At 41.6% G+C, this 16400-nt stretch overlaps 1 protein-coding gene across 1 annotated transcript; it reads left to right on the forward strand.

The window, feature by feature from the left end:
- Window positions 1-6823: 6823 nt before the first annotated feature.
- LOC310862102 (P2Y purinoceptor 12-like) lies at window positions 6824-10053 on the forward strand (the record flags this gene model as incomplete). Its single annotated transcript, XM_083769839.1, has 4 exons — window positions 6824-7006; window positions 7100-7498; window positions 7676-8058; window positions 9972-10053. 4 exons carry the CDS (start codon window positions 6824-6826, stop codon window positions 10051-10053), a joined length of 1047 nt encoding a protein of 348 aa, XP_083625965.1.
- Between the last annotated feature and the right edge of the window lie 6347 nt (window positions 10054-16400).

Raw genomic sequence — 16400 nt, forward strand, 5'->3', positions numbered from 1 at the left:
GGCTATAACCCATCGTTTTTTTTAATTTTTAATTTTTTTTCAAATCCTCAAAAATGAGAAAAAACGGCGTGCTATAGTATGCCGTACGATGTAGGCTATAGCCCATGGTCAAAAAGGATGAAAAACGAGGATATTTTGTTTTTTGAAAAAAATTAAGAATTTAAAAAAACGATGGGCTATAACCCATCGTTTTTTTCATTTTTTCATTTTTTTCAAATCCTCAAAAATGATGAAAAACGGCGTGCTATAGCATGCCGTACGATGTAGGCTATAGCCCATGGTCAAAAAGGATGAAAAACGAGGATATTTTGTCTTTTGAAAAAAATGAACATTTTCAAAAAACGATGGGCTATAACCCATCGTTTTTTTAATTTTTTTCAAATCCTCAAAAATGATGAAAAACGGCGTGCTATAGTATGCCGTACGATGTAGGCTATAGCCCATGGTCAAAAAGGATGAAAAACGAGGATATTTTGTTTTTTGAAAAAAATGAAAAAAATGAAAAACAATGGGCTATAACCCATCGTTTTCTTTTTCATTTTTTTCATTTTTTTCAAATCCTCAAATATGATGAAAAACGGCGTGATATAGTATGCCGTACGATGTAGGCTATAGCCCATGGTCAAAAAGGATGAAAAACGAGGATATTTAGTTTTTTGAAAAAAATCTAAAAAATCAAAAAACGATGGGCTATAACCCATCGTTTTTTTTAATTTTTAATTTTTTTTCAAATCCTCAAAAATGATGAAAAATGGCGTGCTATAGTATGCCGTACGGTATGGGCTATAGCCCATGGTCAAAAATGATGAAAAATGAGGATAACTTTTTTCAAAAATTCAAAAAACGATGGGCTATAACCCATGTTTTTTGAATTTTTGATTTTTTTTCAAATCCTCAAAAATGATGAAAAACGGCGTGCTATAGTATGCCGTACGATGTAGGCTATAGCCCATGGTCAAAAAGGATGAAAAACGAGGATATTTTGTTTTTTGAAAAAAATTAAAAAAATCAAAAAACTATTGGCTATAACCCATGGTATTTTTTCAAATCCTCAAAAATGATGAAAAACGGCGTGCTATAGTATGCCGTACGATGTAGGCTTTAGCCCATGGTCAAAAACGATGAAAAACGAGGATATTTTGTTTTTTGAAAAAAATCAAAAAACGATGGGCGTGCTATAGTATGCCGTTTTTTTCATTTTTTCATTTTTTTCAAATCCTCAAAAATGATGAAAAACGTCGTGCTATAGTATGCCGTACGATGTAGGCTCTAGCCCATGGTCAAAAAGGATGAAAAACGAGGATATTTTGTTTTTTGAAAAAAATGAAAATTTTCAAAAAACGATGGGCTATAACCCATCGTTTTTTCCATTTTTTCATTTTTTTCAAATCCTCAAAAATGATGAAAAACGGCGTGCTATAGTATGCCGTACGATGTAGGCTCTAGCCCATGGTCAAAAAGGATGAAAAACGAGGATATTTTGTTTTTTGAAAAAAATGAAAATTTTCAAAAAACGATGGGCTATAACCCATCGTTTTTTTATTTTTTTATTTTTTTCAAATCCTCAAAAATGATGAAAAACGGCGTAGTATAGTATGCCGTACGATGTAGGCTATAGCCCATGGTCAAAAAGGATGAAAAACGAGGATATTTTGTTTTTTGATAAATATGGAACAATTCAAAAAACGATGGGCTATAACCCATCGTTTTTTTTATTATTTTTTAAATCCTCAAAAATGATGAAAAACGGCGTGCTATAGTATGCCGTACGATGTGGGCTATAGCCCATGGTCAAATATCCCGCTGAGCATTTTTCACGATTTCGGAGGATCTGAAAATATCGGAGCGCATGCTGTAGGGTGATACATCATGTAAATACAACATATTGAGCAGGGCACTGCAGGGAGTTGAACCCCGTTCTGGTAAACCAGGAAGTACCACACCAGTGCCTTAGTTTGTTTTGTTGTAATTTACAGGTCCAACAGCAATCACATTCATTACATTTCAACAGTAGTCATTTCACAATTTACACTTTAGGCAATAATAACAGTAAATAAAATAATAAATCACAAAGCTACCATTGTCAAATTTGCTAAATATGTTTAAATGTACTCTTGCCGACCTCCCACAACAAAATCATTAAAATAAGTAGATTATCATTTTTCACGATTTCGGAGGATTTGAAAAAAGGTGAAAATCATGGAAAGCGACAGTCTATTATCCATCGTCACGGAGCGCATGCTATAGGGTGCCATTTTTCACGATTTCGGAGGATTTGAAAAAAAGGTGAAAATATCGGAAAAGCGAGTCCATTGTCTCGAGTGATTTCCAAAATCGTAAAATCTTGGGATTTAGAAAGCGAGAAAGTGAGAAAGCGAGAAGCGAGAAAACGATAAGCGAGAAAGCGAAAAGCGAGAAAGCGAGAAAACGATAAGCGAGAAAACGATAAGCGAGAAAGCGAGAAGCGAGAAAACGATAAGCGAGAAAGCGAGAAGCGAGAAAACGAGAAGCGAGAAAACGATAAGCGAGAAAGCGAGAAGCGAGAAAGCGAGAAGCGAGAAAACGATAAGCGAGAAAGCGAGAAGCGAGAAGCGAGAAGCGAGAAAACGAGAAAGCGAGAAAACGAGAAGCGAGAAAACGAGAAGCGAGAAAACGAGAAGCGAGAAAACGAGAAGCGAGAAAACGATAATCGAGAAAGCGAGAAGCGAGAAAGCGAGAAGCGAGAAAGCGAGAAAGTGAGAAGCGAGAAAGCGAGAAGCGAGAAAGCGAGAAGCGAGAAAACGATAAGCGAGAAAGCGAGAAAGCGAGAAAGCGTGAAAGCGAGAAGCGTGAAGCGAGAAAGCGAGAAGCGAGGAAACGATAAGCGAGAAAGTGAGAAGCGAGAAAGCGAGAAGCGAGAAAACGAGAAGCGAGAAAACGATAAGCGAGAAAGCGAGAAGCGAGAAGCGAGAAAACGAGAAAGCGAGAAAACGAGAAGCGAGAAAGCGAGAAGCGAGAAAACGAGAAGCGAGAAAACGAGAAGCGAGAAAACGAGAAGCGAGAAAGCGAGAAGCGAGAAAGCGAGAAAGTGAGAAGCGAGAAAGCGAGAAGCGAGAAAACGATAAGCGAGAAAGCGAGAAAGCGAGAAAGCGTGAAAGCGAGAAGCGTGAAGCGAGAAAGCGAGAAGCGAGAAAACGATAAGCGAGAAAGTGAGAAGCGAGAAAGCGAGAAGCGAGAAAACGAGAAGCGAGAAAGCGAGAAGCGAGAAAGCGAGAAGCGAGAAGTCGAAGAGCGAGAAAGCGAGAAGCGAGAAGCGAGAAGCGAGAAGCGTGAAAGCGAGAAAGCGAGAAGCGAGAAAGCGAGAAAGCGAGAAGCGAGAAAGCGAGAAAGCGAGAAAGCGAGAAAGCGAGAAAGCGAGAAAACGATAAGCGAGAAAGCGAGAAGCGAGAAAACGATAAGCGAGAAAGCGAAAAGCGAGAAAACGATAAGCGAGAAAGCGAGAAAACGAGAAGCGAGAAGCGAGAAAACGATAAGCGAGAAAACGAGAAGCGAGAAAGCGAGAAGCGAGAAAACGATAAGCGAGAAAGCGAGAAGCGAGAAAACGATAAGCGAGAAAGCGAGAAAGCGAGAAGCGTGAAGCGAGAAAGCGAGAAGCGAGAAAACGATAAGTGAGAAAGTGAGAAGCGAAAAAGCGAGAAGCGAGAAAACGATAAGCGAGAAAGCGAGAAGCGAGAAGCGAGAAAGCGAGAAGCGAGAAAGCGAGAAGCGAGAAGACGAAGAGCGAGAAAGCGAGAAGCGAGAAGCGTGAAGCGTGAAAGCGAGAAAGCGAGAAGCGAGAAAGCGAGAAGCGAGAAAGCGAGAAAGCGAGAAAGCGAGAAAACGATAAGCGAGAAAGCGAGAAAGCGAGAAGCGAGAAAACGATAAGCGAGAAAGCGAGAAGCGAGAAAACGATAAGCGAGAAAGCGAGAAAACGAGAAGCGAGAAAGCGAGAAGCGTGAAAACGATAAGCGAGAAAGCGAGAAGCGAGAAAGCGAGAAGCGAGAAAGCGAGAAGCGAGAAAACGATAAGCGAGAAAGCGAGAAGCGAGAAAACGAGAAGCGAGAAAGCGAGAAAACGAGAAGCGAGAAAACGATAAGCGAGAAAGCGAGAAAACGATAAGCGAGAAAGCGAGAAGCGAGAAAGCGAGAAGCGAGAAAGCGAGAAAACGATAAGCGAGAAAGCGAGAAGCGAGAAAGCGAGAAAGCGAGAAGCGAGAAAACGATAAGCGAGAAAGCGAGAAGCGAGAAAACGATAAGCGAGAAAGCGAGAAGCGTGAAGCGTGAAGCGTGAAGCGAGAAAGCGAGAAGCGAGAAAACGATAAGCGAGAAGCGAGAAAGCGAGAAAGCGAGAAGCGAGAAAACGATAAGCGAGAAGCGAGAAAGCGAGAAAGCGAGAAGCGAGAAAACGATAAGCGAGAAAGAGAGAAGCGAGAAAACGATAAGCGAGAAAGCGAGAAAACGAGAAGCGAGAAAGCAAGAAGCGAGAAAACGATAAGCGAGAAAGCGAGAAAACGAGAAGCGAGAAAGCGAGAAGCGAGAAAACGATAAGCGAGAAAGCGAGAAGCGAGAAAGCGAGAAGCGAGAAAACGATAAGCGAGAAAGCGAGAAGCGAGAAAACGAGAAGCGAGAAAGCGAGAAGCGAGAAAACGAGAAGCGAGAAAGCGAGAAAGCGAGAAGAGAGAAAACGATAAGCGAGAAAGCGAGAAGCGAGAAAGCGAGAAAACGATAAGCGAGAAAGTATGCCGTACGGTATGGGCTATAGCCCATGGTCAAAAATGATGAAAAACGAGGTTAATTTTTTTAGCGAAAATTCTAAAAACGATGGGCTATAACCCATGTTTTTTTAATTTTTTTCAAATCCTCAAAAATGATGAAAAACGGCGTGCTATAGTATGCCGTACGGTAGGGGCTATAGCCCATGTTCACAAATGATGAAAAACGAGGTTACTTTTTTTTTTTTTTTTATAAAAAAAACTATGGGCTATAACCCTTTTTTTCCAAATCCTCAAAAATGATGAAAAACGGCGTGCTATAGTATGCCGTATGGTAGGGGCTATAGCCCATGTTCAAAATTGATGAAAAAAAAATTCAAAAATTCAAAAAACGATGGGCTATAACCCATGTTTTTTTTCTTTTTCTCAAATCCTCAAAAATGATGAAAAACGGCGTGCTATAGTATGCCGTACGATATGGGCTATTAGACGAGCGTCTAAAAATGGGATAAAAAACGTCTAAAAATAGACGTCTAAAACACGTCTAAAAATAGACGTGTTTTAGATGTCTATTTTTAGACGTTTTTTAGACGTAAATTTTTAGACGTTTTTATCCCATTTTTAGACGCACGTCTAATAGCCGGCTATTGCTCAGTGGGATGGTCAAAAATGATGAAAAACGAGGATTCAAAAAAAATTCAAAAATTCAAAAAACGATGGGCTATAACCCATGTTTTGTTTTTTTTCACTTTTTTCAAATCCTCAAAAATGATGAAAAACGGCGTGCTATAGTATGCCGTACGATATGGGCTATTAGACGAGCGTCTAAAAATGGGATAAAAAACGTCTAAAAATAGACATCTAAAACACGTCTAGTTTTAGACGTCAATTTTTAGAAGTTTTTTATCCCATTTATAGACGCACGTCTAATAGCCGGCTATTGCTCAGTGGGATGGTCAAAAAGGATGAAAAACGAGGATTATTTTTTATTTCAAAAATGCAAAAAACCATGGGCAATAGTCCATTGTCTCGAGTGATTTTGATCGTTTTTTTTAAATCCTAAAAAATGATGAAAAACGGCATGTTTATAGTATGCCGTCTGAGATGGGCTACAGCCCATGGTCAAAAATGATGAATAAAGAGGATTTGAGAAAAAGACGAAAATCACTCCGAGACCATGGGCTATAGTCCATTGTCTCGAGCGATTTTCGTCTTTTTTTCAAATCCTCAAAAATGATGAAAAACGGCACGCTATAGTATGCCGTCTGAGATGGGCTACAGCCCATGGTCAAAATGATGAAAAACAAGGATTTGAGATAAAGACGAAAATCTGTGCGCAGCTAATCTTGGTCACCGCCAGAGCGAACAGCATGAAACTTTGCAAGCGCACTCACCATAGGCCAAACATTTCAAATCAACCTCATGGTGGCTGTAGCTGCCATACATTTTGGATGAATGTGTTAAACAAGTTAAGAAGTTCACTGTGTTTTAGTTTTAGTTTAAAAAAATCTCTTTGTTTTACTGTGTATTGTAAGGCAGGTGAACACCCACAGGGCAGATCAAATCTCTCAGTACAAGACAGTTGGATCAGGAAGCTTAGAACATCCTGTTTTATGTTCAGAATCAGAATATTTATGTTGAGTTAACCTATATCTGTTTCAGCCATTGAGAGGAAGTCTAAGGCTGGCAGACGCATTGGGATTGTGACAACACAGCCACTCATTAGTTCCAGAGACCACAGATTGTAAGTCCAGTTAAATATAAAATATGTGTCATTTGGCATTCAAGAGCAGAAACTTTATTGGGTGTGGAGGGGGCAAGGAACCTGGATATTGATGGGGGTCACTAGTCCAGAAAAGGTTGAGAATTGTCTATGCTGTTAGTTGTTACTGTTATGTTATGCAACTAAAACGTGAGTCAAAATGAGTCAGCCTTTAGTAACTCTTTATAGTTGGAAGACATGTATATGTAATCATCCATCCATCATTATTACTGTGTTTTTTTGTCCCAATTCTGTCCTCTATTGTATTTCTTTTTTTGTTTTGTTCATTTCATCCTTTCTCTGAACTGGTTTAGACTCTCAAGGTTGTGAAGATGAACACCACAACATCCAATAACTCCACTGAGTGTGTTCTAGATACCAGTGTGACAGCGGTGGTCTTCCCTTGTCTATATAGTGTCCTCTTTCTAGTGGCACTGGTACTGAACAGTCTGGCTGCATGGATCTTTTACAACATCCCCACTACATCCACGTTTGTGGTCTATCTAAAGAATGTGGTGAGTGAAGGGATTTGTTTTGGAAATGTATTTGTCAGTGCAAGATAGAAACAGAGACTATAGTGATGAATAATAATGATCGTTCAACAATAGGTGGTGGCTGACATGCTCATGACTCTGACCATCCCTGTGAAGGTGCTGATTCTGCTGAATGAAGCAAGTGTGGGCTCCCTGCCCCTGCGTGTCTTCTACTGTAGATACTCAGTCCCTCTATTCTACTTGTCCATGTACATCAGCATACTTTTTCTGGGTCTCATCAGTCTGGACCGCTACCTGAAGATAGTCCGGCCATTTGGGAGATATGCTGTGCAGAAAGTCAGGGTTGGTAAGGTGCTGAGTGCAACTGTCTGGGTGGTGATGTTGTCTCTAGGGCTCCCAGGCATCATCCTGGCTGACAAGAGAGTGCAGCTCTCTAGAGGCATACCGAACTGTTACTCCATGTGGCATGACCAAAGGAGGCACTTGAAAGAAGCAGGCTCCATCTTACTTCAGGTAACACCTCTAAACTTTGCACAGTAATTATCTCTGCCAGGATACTGTTTGGTTCTCTGCACATATACTGTAACTAAAGTGGTTGCTGTGTGTGTGTGTGTGTGTAAAGTAAAAGTAAAACACTTGACATCTCAGTGAAATGTTTTGTTGTGCTTTCTATTGATGTATTGGGTCCAGGTGGTGTTCTGGGGCACACTGGTTCTGATGCTGGTCTGCTACACCTTCATCAGCAGGAAGGTTTATGAGTCATACACAGCCTCCAGCAGCTCTGGAGTGACCAGTCGCAGAGTCAAAGCAAAGGTCTTCATTGTGGTAGCAGTGTTTTTCATCTGCTTTGCCCCCTCCCACTTTGCCCTGGTTCCCTACACATGGAACCATAAAACAGCATACCACTGCACAGCACGGAACGCCATCGACATCACCTATGAGACCACCGTGTGGCTGTCGAGCATGAACGTGTGTCTGGATCCACTCATCTACATATTCCTGTGCAAGACATTCCGGAGGAAGCTGACAGCCACACTCAGCCACAAGCGCCTCCCACAAGGCAACATGGACATGTGTGTCACAGTGTGTGACAGGAGAGGATGTTAAATGTAACTTCGCAATCCACCAGTCTAGGTTACTTCCTACTCCTACTCCACCTGACCCGACACACACAGAACCACTATTGTTTAGAGCTGGTTTCTTCACTACAGCCTGCCGCTAAACCATTGATATCTTCAACACAGTCTACTAGAAAAGAGCTGTTCTCTGGAAAGAGGTCCCCATCCCTATCGCTTCTTCAATGCTAGGCGATATCATGAATAGAGTACACACCTACCACGTACGCCCAGTTACATGCTGCGGACAGGATGTCTGGAAATACATATATATAATGTACAATAGACCTTTTGAGTATGCACAGTGGACAAAATAATAGCCCTCATAAAACACCTGTAGAATATCAATTCACTGTGAAAAACATGTCATTTCCTTTCCCATTCATTGACTATCTTGTCCTCTTTGCCTGGGCCCTATACATCATTTTGGGACTCTGGTTGATTAACATATAATGTGGAGTATACTACTATATCTTAAGTATCTTTAGTTTATTTCAGAATGAATTGTAAGCATTTATTTTATAATTTAATTTATATTAAAATTAAAACTGATTGATTAAACTGTTCAGTCCTTGATGTTTTGTGGACATGTGTGGTGTGTGTGTGGTGAGTAAACATTCACTACATTTACATCCAAGCTGTAAATTATTCCAGGGGCCACAAGAAAGGACCAGACAGAAACTGTAAAAATGTACAAAATGACATTTATAATGAAACCACCACAACAGAATATTGCACAGAATATATTCTCAACATTTATGAACTGCATATAATGTCAATTAAATAACTTAAAAGAATAAAAGAAAAGATAACAGATTCACACATTTGGAACAATATGACCTACGGAGACAAATATCACTGACTGTCTCTGTCCTGCAGACAAACATTACAGTGTTGTCTGTCTAGGACCATGTTTGACCTACAAACAACACAGTACTGTCCTACAGAGTCAGAAAGAGACAGTTTGTCCCTGTAACACAGACGGTTCCAAATGTCTTAAACCGTTTTATTATTAATAGCTTTTGTCAACAGTCATTTGTCACATCTACAGTATTTTCTCTCCATACAGACTTGTTCTCAAACCAATCACCAAACAATCAATCTGTATTCAACAGGTGGAAGGAAAAAATGAATAAGATAACATTTTTCTCCTGGTGGCAGATGTCATGTGACCAATGTGTCACATGACCAGGGAATGAACAACAAAATAAAATAAAGCCACAATGTGCCGGTACAACAGAAACGAGTACACAAAACAATCTGAGTGTACAAAACAATATGAACATAGTCAACATACATATATGAACTCTGCTTTTTTGTTTGGCATGCAACCTTTGTATGATTTTTTTCCCCTTTCTGTGGGACAGTGTAGTCATTTGGTTGGACTGGATTTCCCACAAAGCACCAATACTGCTGGCATTAACTTCCGTAGCAACACATTTATTAAACCCTACTTTATTTGTTGGCCGGATTCCCAAGGGCTCTACACTAAATAACGTTGCTGAAAATAGGCAATCTAGAAGCTCACATCAGGTTGCGACACTTAGTGAGCATAGTGAGCTTGTAGATATTTTCACCAAATGTTCTCCCCAGAATATGGATGCTACGGTTTAAGAGGTTAACGTTGTCTTGAGGCAGACGGATCAAGGTAACTAGGATGTGGAGACTCTCACTCAGGTCTGACTTACAAAAATTTGATTGGATCAGTTTGACTTTTTTTTTATAGATTTGAATGAAAGTAAGAGAACACATAAGATCTTAACCATTTAAATCCTAAGTATATAGAGCTATTTTCGGGGAATGTTCGACCCATAATAGGGACGACAGAGTTTATGTGGTTAAGTTTCTACTCATCGGTACCTTCTCTGCAGCGTGCACAAACGCCCTGCTCTACGAGTACCGTGTTACACCGCCATCTGTGTTCCCAGAAAGGCAAAGTTGCTCTGTGACTAAGCGACGCCGTCGTATGACGTATTATAAATTAGGCTTTAAAGGCGAGCTTTTCGTTTATATGCTGTTTGTGTGTGTGCAAATCAAACACAAATGGCAAAAGATAAAAAAAGGAAAAATAAATCCCACGTGGCAAAAGTCCAGTCTGTCCAAATGACAACTCATGGACAGGTTAAACATCGCTTTCTCGTCAGCCTCGACAACTGTGACGTTAGCAAAAAGGCAACGAGCTAACTATTAAGTATCCAATTACAATAAAGAATGAGACGGAACAATTGCCAACATAAAATATAACCTGTTGGCCGAGAGCATGGGATCACTGAAGCTATTTGTAAATTATCGTAAAGATATTTTACACAATCTCTGAATCACAGTTTGATATTTGATATATTTGTCTTTTACTCTAAAAGACAAGACCATCTGTAGTGTAGGAGCCGTAATGTGTTTGCATTCTAATGTGCTATTATGATTGACGTAAGGTACAGGTCCTACTCAAAAAATTAGAATATCGTGCAAAAGTTCATTTATTTCAGTAATTCAACTTAAAATGTCAAACTAATACATTATGTAGACTCAGTACATGCAAAGTAAGATATCCCAAGCCTTTATTTGTTATAATTTTGAAGATTATGGCTTAAAACTTACAAAACCCCAAATTCTAAATCTCACAAAATTAGAATATTGTGAAAAGGTTCCATATTGTAGGCTCAAAGTGTCACATTCCAATCAGCTAATGAATCCAAAACACCTGAGAAGAGTTCCTGAGCCTTTAAATTGTCTCTCAGTCTGCTTCAGTAGAATTCACAATCATGGGGAAGACTGCTGACCTGACAGTTGTGCAGAAAACCATCATTGACACCCTCCACAAGGAGGGGAAGCCTCAGAAGGTAATTGCAAAAGAAGTTGGATGTTCACAAAGTGCTGTATCAAAGCACATTAATAGAAAGTTACGTGGAAGGGCAAAGTGTGGAAGAAAAAGGTGCACAAGCAGCAGGGATGACCGCAGCCTGGAGAGGATCGTGCGCAAAAGGCCTTTCAAAAGTGTTGGAGAGCTTCACAAGGACTGGACTGAGGCTGGGGTGAGTGCATCAAGAGCCACCACACACAGAAGAATCTGTGGAATGGGTTTTAAATGTCGTATTCCTCTTGTCAAGCCACTCCTGAACAAAAAACAACGTCAGAAGCGTCTTACCTGGGCTAAAGAAAAGAAAAACTGGTCTGTTGCTCAATGGTCCAAAGTCCTCTTTTCGGATGAGAGCAAATTTTGCATCTCATTTGGAAACCAAGGTCCCAGAGTCTGGAGAAAGACTGGAGAGGCACAGAATGCAAGATGCTTGAAGTCCAGTGTGAAGTTTCCACAATCTGTGTTGGTTTGGGGAGCCATGTCATCTGCTGGTGTTGGTCCACTGTGCTTTATTAAGACCACAGTCAACGCAGCCGTCTATCAGGACATTTTAGAGCACTTCATGCTTTCTTCAGCGGACAATCTTTATGGGGATGCTGACTTTATTTTCCAGCAGGACTTGGCACCTGCCCACACTGCCAAAACAACCAAAACCTGGTTCAATGACCATGGGATTACTGTCCTTGATTGGCCAGCAAACTCGCCTGACCTGAACCCAATAGAGAATCTGTGGGGCATTGCCAAGAGAAAGATGAGAGACATGAGACCCACCAATGCCAAAGAGCTGAAGGCCGCCATTGAAGCATCCTGGTCATCCATAACACCTCAGCAGTGCCACAGGCTGATAGCATCCATGCCACGCCGCATTAAGGCAGTAATTCATGCAAAAGGGGCCCCAACCAAGTACTGAGTACATATGCATGATTAAATTTTTCATAAGGCCAACATATCTTTATTTAAAATCATTTATTTATTGATTTCATGTAATATTCTAATTTTCTGATATTTTGAATTTGGGGTTTTCAGAAGCTGTACATCATTAGCTTCAAAATTATAACAAATAAAGGCTTGGAATATCTCACTTTGCATGTACTGAGTCTACATAATGTATTAGTTTGACATTTTAAGTTGAATTACTGAAATAAATGAACTTTTGCATGATATTCTAATTTTTTGAGTAGGACCTGTATGTCACTTTAATGGGCACTGCACAGGTAGTGGGCGTGTCACCGGGGCTGGGGCGCTGTCACTCTATTTTGATGGCGTTACCTGTCACTTGGGTGAGGGAAGTTGGATAGAGAGAGCAGGTGAGCGTGGGAGAAGACATTTCTGTTGACCGTATCAAACGCACCTTTTATCACCGTAACAACCACGTTCAGTTATAGCTAAAAGCCTGGGAACTGTTGTGACTCAATACGTGTGGTGACTGAATAAATGGTCAAACTTACTGGAACTTAACTGGAATGGACCTGGATTCATTGCGTGCGCGTCATACAAGCGTCTATTTACTCTCATGTTTAGCTCCTCGCGGCGGCCTTTAAACCGCCGCAACATTGTCAACAGAACGTCGTTCCATCGAAGTGTAGATCCGTTGGAAATGGACTTTACATCGTGGATTCCTTGGATCGCATTGGGACGCTTTGGATCGTGACAGCGAGACTTGTTCTTCACTGTTTGTGACACTGTTTGTCATTCACAAATGTTCACCGTTGTATTGGACACCGGAGCTGCCCGCCTCATTCATTCATGAAAACAGCCCGTCGGCAACGCGACAGCAGACTGAGCAGAGCGCAACAGAAGCGGTAGGCTATTGACATGAAGTTGACTTGAATCGTTGACTGTGTAGTTGTTGTTGTTACTACTGCAGTGCCGCTTGTCCATTGGGGACGTGTTGTTGTTGCTTGTGTGTTGTGTTGCTTTGTTGGGTGTTTTCTATGAGGAAGTGGATTTGGTGAATTGATTGGTTGTTGACAAACAGACTGGAATTGTATTGCTGTGGAAGTGAAAGTGATCGATCTTTGTGTGCCGCCGAGCACCGCTGCTGCTGTGGAGAATGTCAAACGTCAATGGTTCAAAAATGGATGAAACAAAAAGAGAAAGCAAACTCACTGCAAAAGCACTTGCAAACAAAATTGAAACTTTACAAAAGGAACGTAGAGTCATGGTACACAGAATGAAGGATGTGACAAATTCAATGAAAGACCAAATGCAATGTGATGAAAATGCCACACAAGTGAAATGTCAACTTGACCTACTGATGAAAATGGTTCATGAATGCACTCAGTTACACCAAACCTTGATTCCTTTACTGCCTGAGGAGGAACAAACCAGACAAAATGAATGGTTCAACAATGTGCTCAGAAACAATAATGGTTTTATTGAAGATGGACAAATATGGCTCTCTGAAACTGGTTTAAAAATGCTAAATATCACTGTACATGATGTCTCCTCCACAATTGTGACTGACCAACATGAAGGTCAGACTCAGGTGTCAATCCACTCTGAGAAACATACAGATATTTGTGTAGAAGATGATATCAGTCCGAATGACAGTGTGTCGAATGTTGGAAGCAGGGGGTCTGGCAGGCCGAGCTCTGCTAAAACTAAGTCCAGGCTGTCCAGCACTGCGTCAAGAACATCATCAGCCCGCATTAGAGCCGAAGAGGCTGACATGGCAGCTCTGATTGCTAAACAGCAACGTTTAAAGGACATTCATGCATTAGAGGAGCAGGAGGCAGCGATAAAAAGGAAAAAACAGACTTGAACTTGACGTGGCAGTTGAAGCCTCAATGGCTAAAGTAAGGGTTTTGAAAGGCTCTTCTTATGTTGCTAGTGGAGCATCGAGGCCTGCATCCAATGCCATGAACTCATATTTGGAGAGAGAAAAAAGGAAAATGAACAAACCATTGAGTGCAGATGCCAGGTCATATGTGCCTGATAACAAGCCAACAGGTGGCAAGCCCAAATCAGCTTCACATGCATTAGGCACACGACCTAAAATGGAACATAGAGTTCATCAGCATGGCATTCACCCAGCCATACAAAACATTCACCCAACAAGGAATCAGCCCTCAACAAGCAGCAGTGATCAACTCGTAACAGGAGCAGCAAACAAAACCAAATCACAGCCCTGCTTGTCCAACAACAATTTATGTCATTCCTGCCGAAAAGAGAAATTGAGGCTTTTGATGGTGACTGTTTAAAGTATCACTCATTTATAAGGGCATTTGAGCGCAGCATTGAAACAAACAATGACAACCCTACAGACTGCCTGTATTATCTTGAGCAGTACACCAGAGGGCAGTGCAGGGAACTGGTCAGAAGCTGTCAGCATATGGCTCATGATCAAGGATATGCCAAGGCTAAGGCGTTGCTATTGGAGCATTTTGGGAATGCACATAAAATCGCCTCCACCTACATGGAAAAAGCACTTTCATGGTCGGCAATCAAATCTGAAGACGTAAAGGCTCTACAGGCATACAGTCTATTCCTGAGAGGTTGTTGCAACGCCATGGAGGAGGTTGACTATATGTATGAGTTGAACACACCTACCAATATGATGACCATCATTAAGAAACTACCCTACAAATTGAGGGATAAATGGAGAACAAAGGCCTGTGAATTACAGGAAATGAGCAACCAAAGAGCCACTTTCATTGACATTGTCATCTTCATCGAGAGGGAAGTGAAGATTGCAAGTGATCCACTTTTTGGGGACATACAAGATGCTCCAGCAGCAGGAAATGAGGCGTGGAAAGCTAAATCCCAAACTCGTCCAAAGGCAAAGGGGAGTAGCTTTGCCACCACCATTGAAACAGTGGAAGAAAGAAATTTAGATGGAGCCACAGTCTGCCTGTTTTGTGGAGGGAAACACACGTTGGATCTGTGCCATCAATTGGAGAAGAAGATGCACGATGAGAAAATTGATTTCTTAAGAGATCATGGTGTGTGCTTTGGATGCCTATGTATAGGACATGTATCCCGCGAATGTAGGAAGCGCCTTTCATGCAAGGTATGCAATCTAAGGCATCCTACCCTCCTTCATTACTCGAAAGGCAGAGAACCACGTGTAACAGGAGAAGCAGAGACTGCAGTGGGCAGTGCTCTGATCACTGTTCAATCCAGTGGTTTAACAGGGGCTGATGAGCAGGACTGCACACTAGCCATTGTACCGGTTCGAATCAAGTCCAAGAAGGGACAAGAGACGTTGATTACATACGCCTTCCTGGATCCTGGGAGCACAGCATCTTTTTGCACGGAGAGACTGATGAACAAGCTAAATCTCAGGGGAAGAAAAACAAACATACTCCTTAGGACAATGGGCCAGGAGAAAATTATTGGAAGCCACATTGTTACAGGATTGGAAGTGTCTGGTCTGGACAGTGATTCTTCATGTGACCTACCTGAGATGTACACACAGAAGACCATGCCAGTAAATAGAGGCAACATTCCACGGCAGAAAGACCTGCAACGATGGCCACATCTGAAACATGTGAAAATTACAGAAATTGACTCTGACATTGACCTGTTGATTGGAACCAACGTGCCCAAGGCTTTGGAACCATGGCAAGTGGCGCGAAGCGCAGATGGTGGCCCATATGCAGTCAAAACAATGCTGGGCTGGACAGTAAATGGACCTCTCAGAGGAGACATACATACATCCAGATGTCACAGTGAATAGGATCTCAGTTGCAAACCTTGATGAGCTGTGGAAGCAGCAGCTAAAAGTTGATTTCCCTGAATGCAGTCAAGATGATGAGCAGATTGGTTTGTCAAGAGAAGATGGTCAGTTCATGGAGTACGTCACAAAGTATGCTGAACTAATTGACGGCCATTACACCATGGGCCTGCCTTTGAGGAAACGGGATGTGAACATGCCCAACAACAGGAGAGTAGCAGAACAGCGTGCTCTGGGCCTCAAACGGAGGTTTCATAAAAATGTTTCATTTCATGCTGACTACACTGCTTTCATGAATGACATCATCTCCAAGGGCTATGCAGAAAGGGTGCCTGTTGATGATCTGGAACGGAGTGATGGCAGGGTATGGTATATACCACACCATGGTGTTTATCACCCAAAGAAGAGGAAGATCAGGGTCGTATTTGACTGTGGAGCTACATTTCAAGGAACATCATTGAATGCACAGCTTCTACAAGGCCCAGACCTTACCGGCACACTCATCGGTGTGATGACCAGATTCAGGAAGGAGCCTGTTGTACTCATGGCAGACATCGAGGCCATGTACCATCAGGTCAAGGTGACAGCTGAGGATTCAGATCTGCTGAGGTTTCTCTGGTGGCCGGACGGAGACCATGGGAAGAACCTGGTAGAGCACAGAATGGTTGCACATCTGTTCGGAGCCACATCTTCACCAAGTTGTGCATGTTTTGCTCTGAGGAAGTGTGCAGAGGATAATAAGAACCATTTTGCAACCAGCGTGACTGA

The sequence above is a fragment of the Protomyctophum parallelum genome (assembly GCF_964188405.1).
Source record: "Protomyctophum parallelum genome assembly, chromosome: 7".
Taxonomy (NCBI): domain Eukaryota; kingdom Metazoa; phylum Chordata; class Actinopteri; order Myctophiformes; family Myctophidae; genus Protomyctophum; species Protomyctophum parallelum.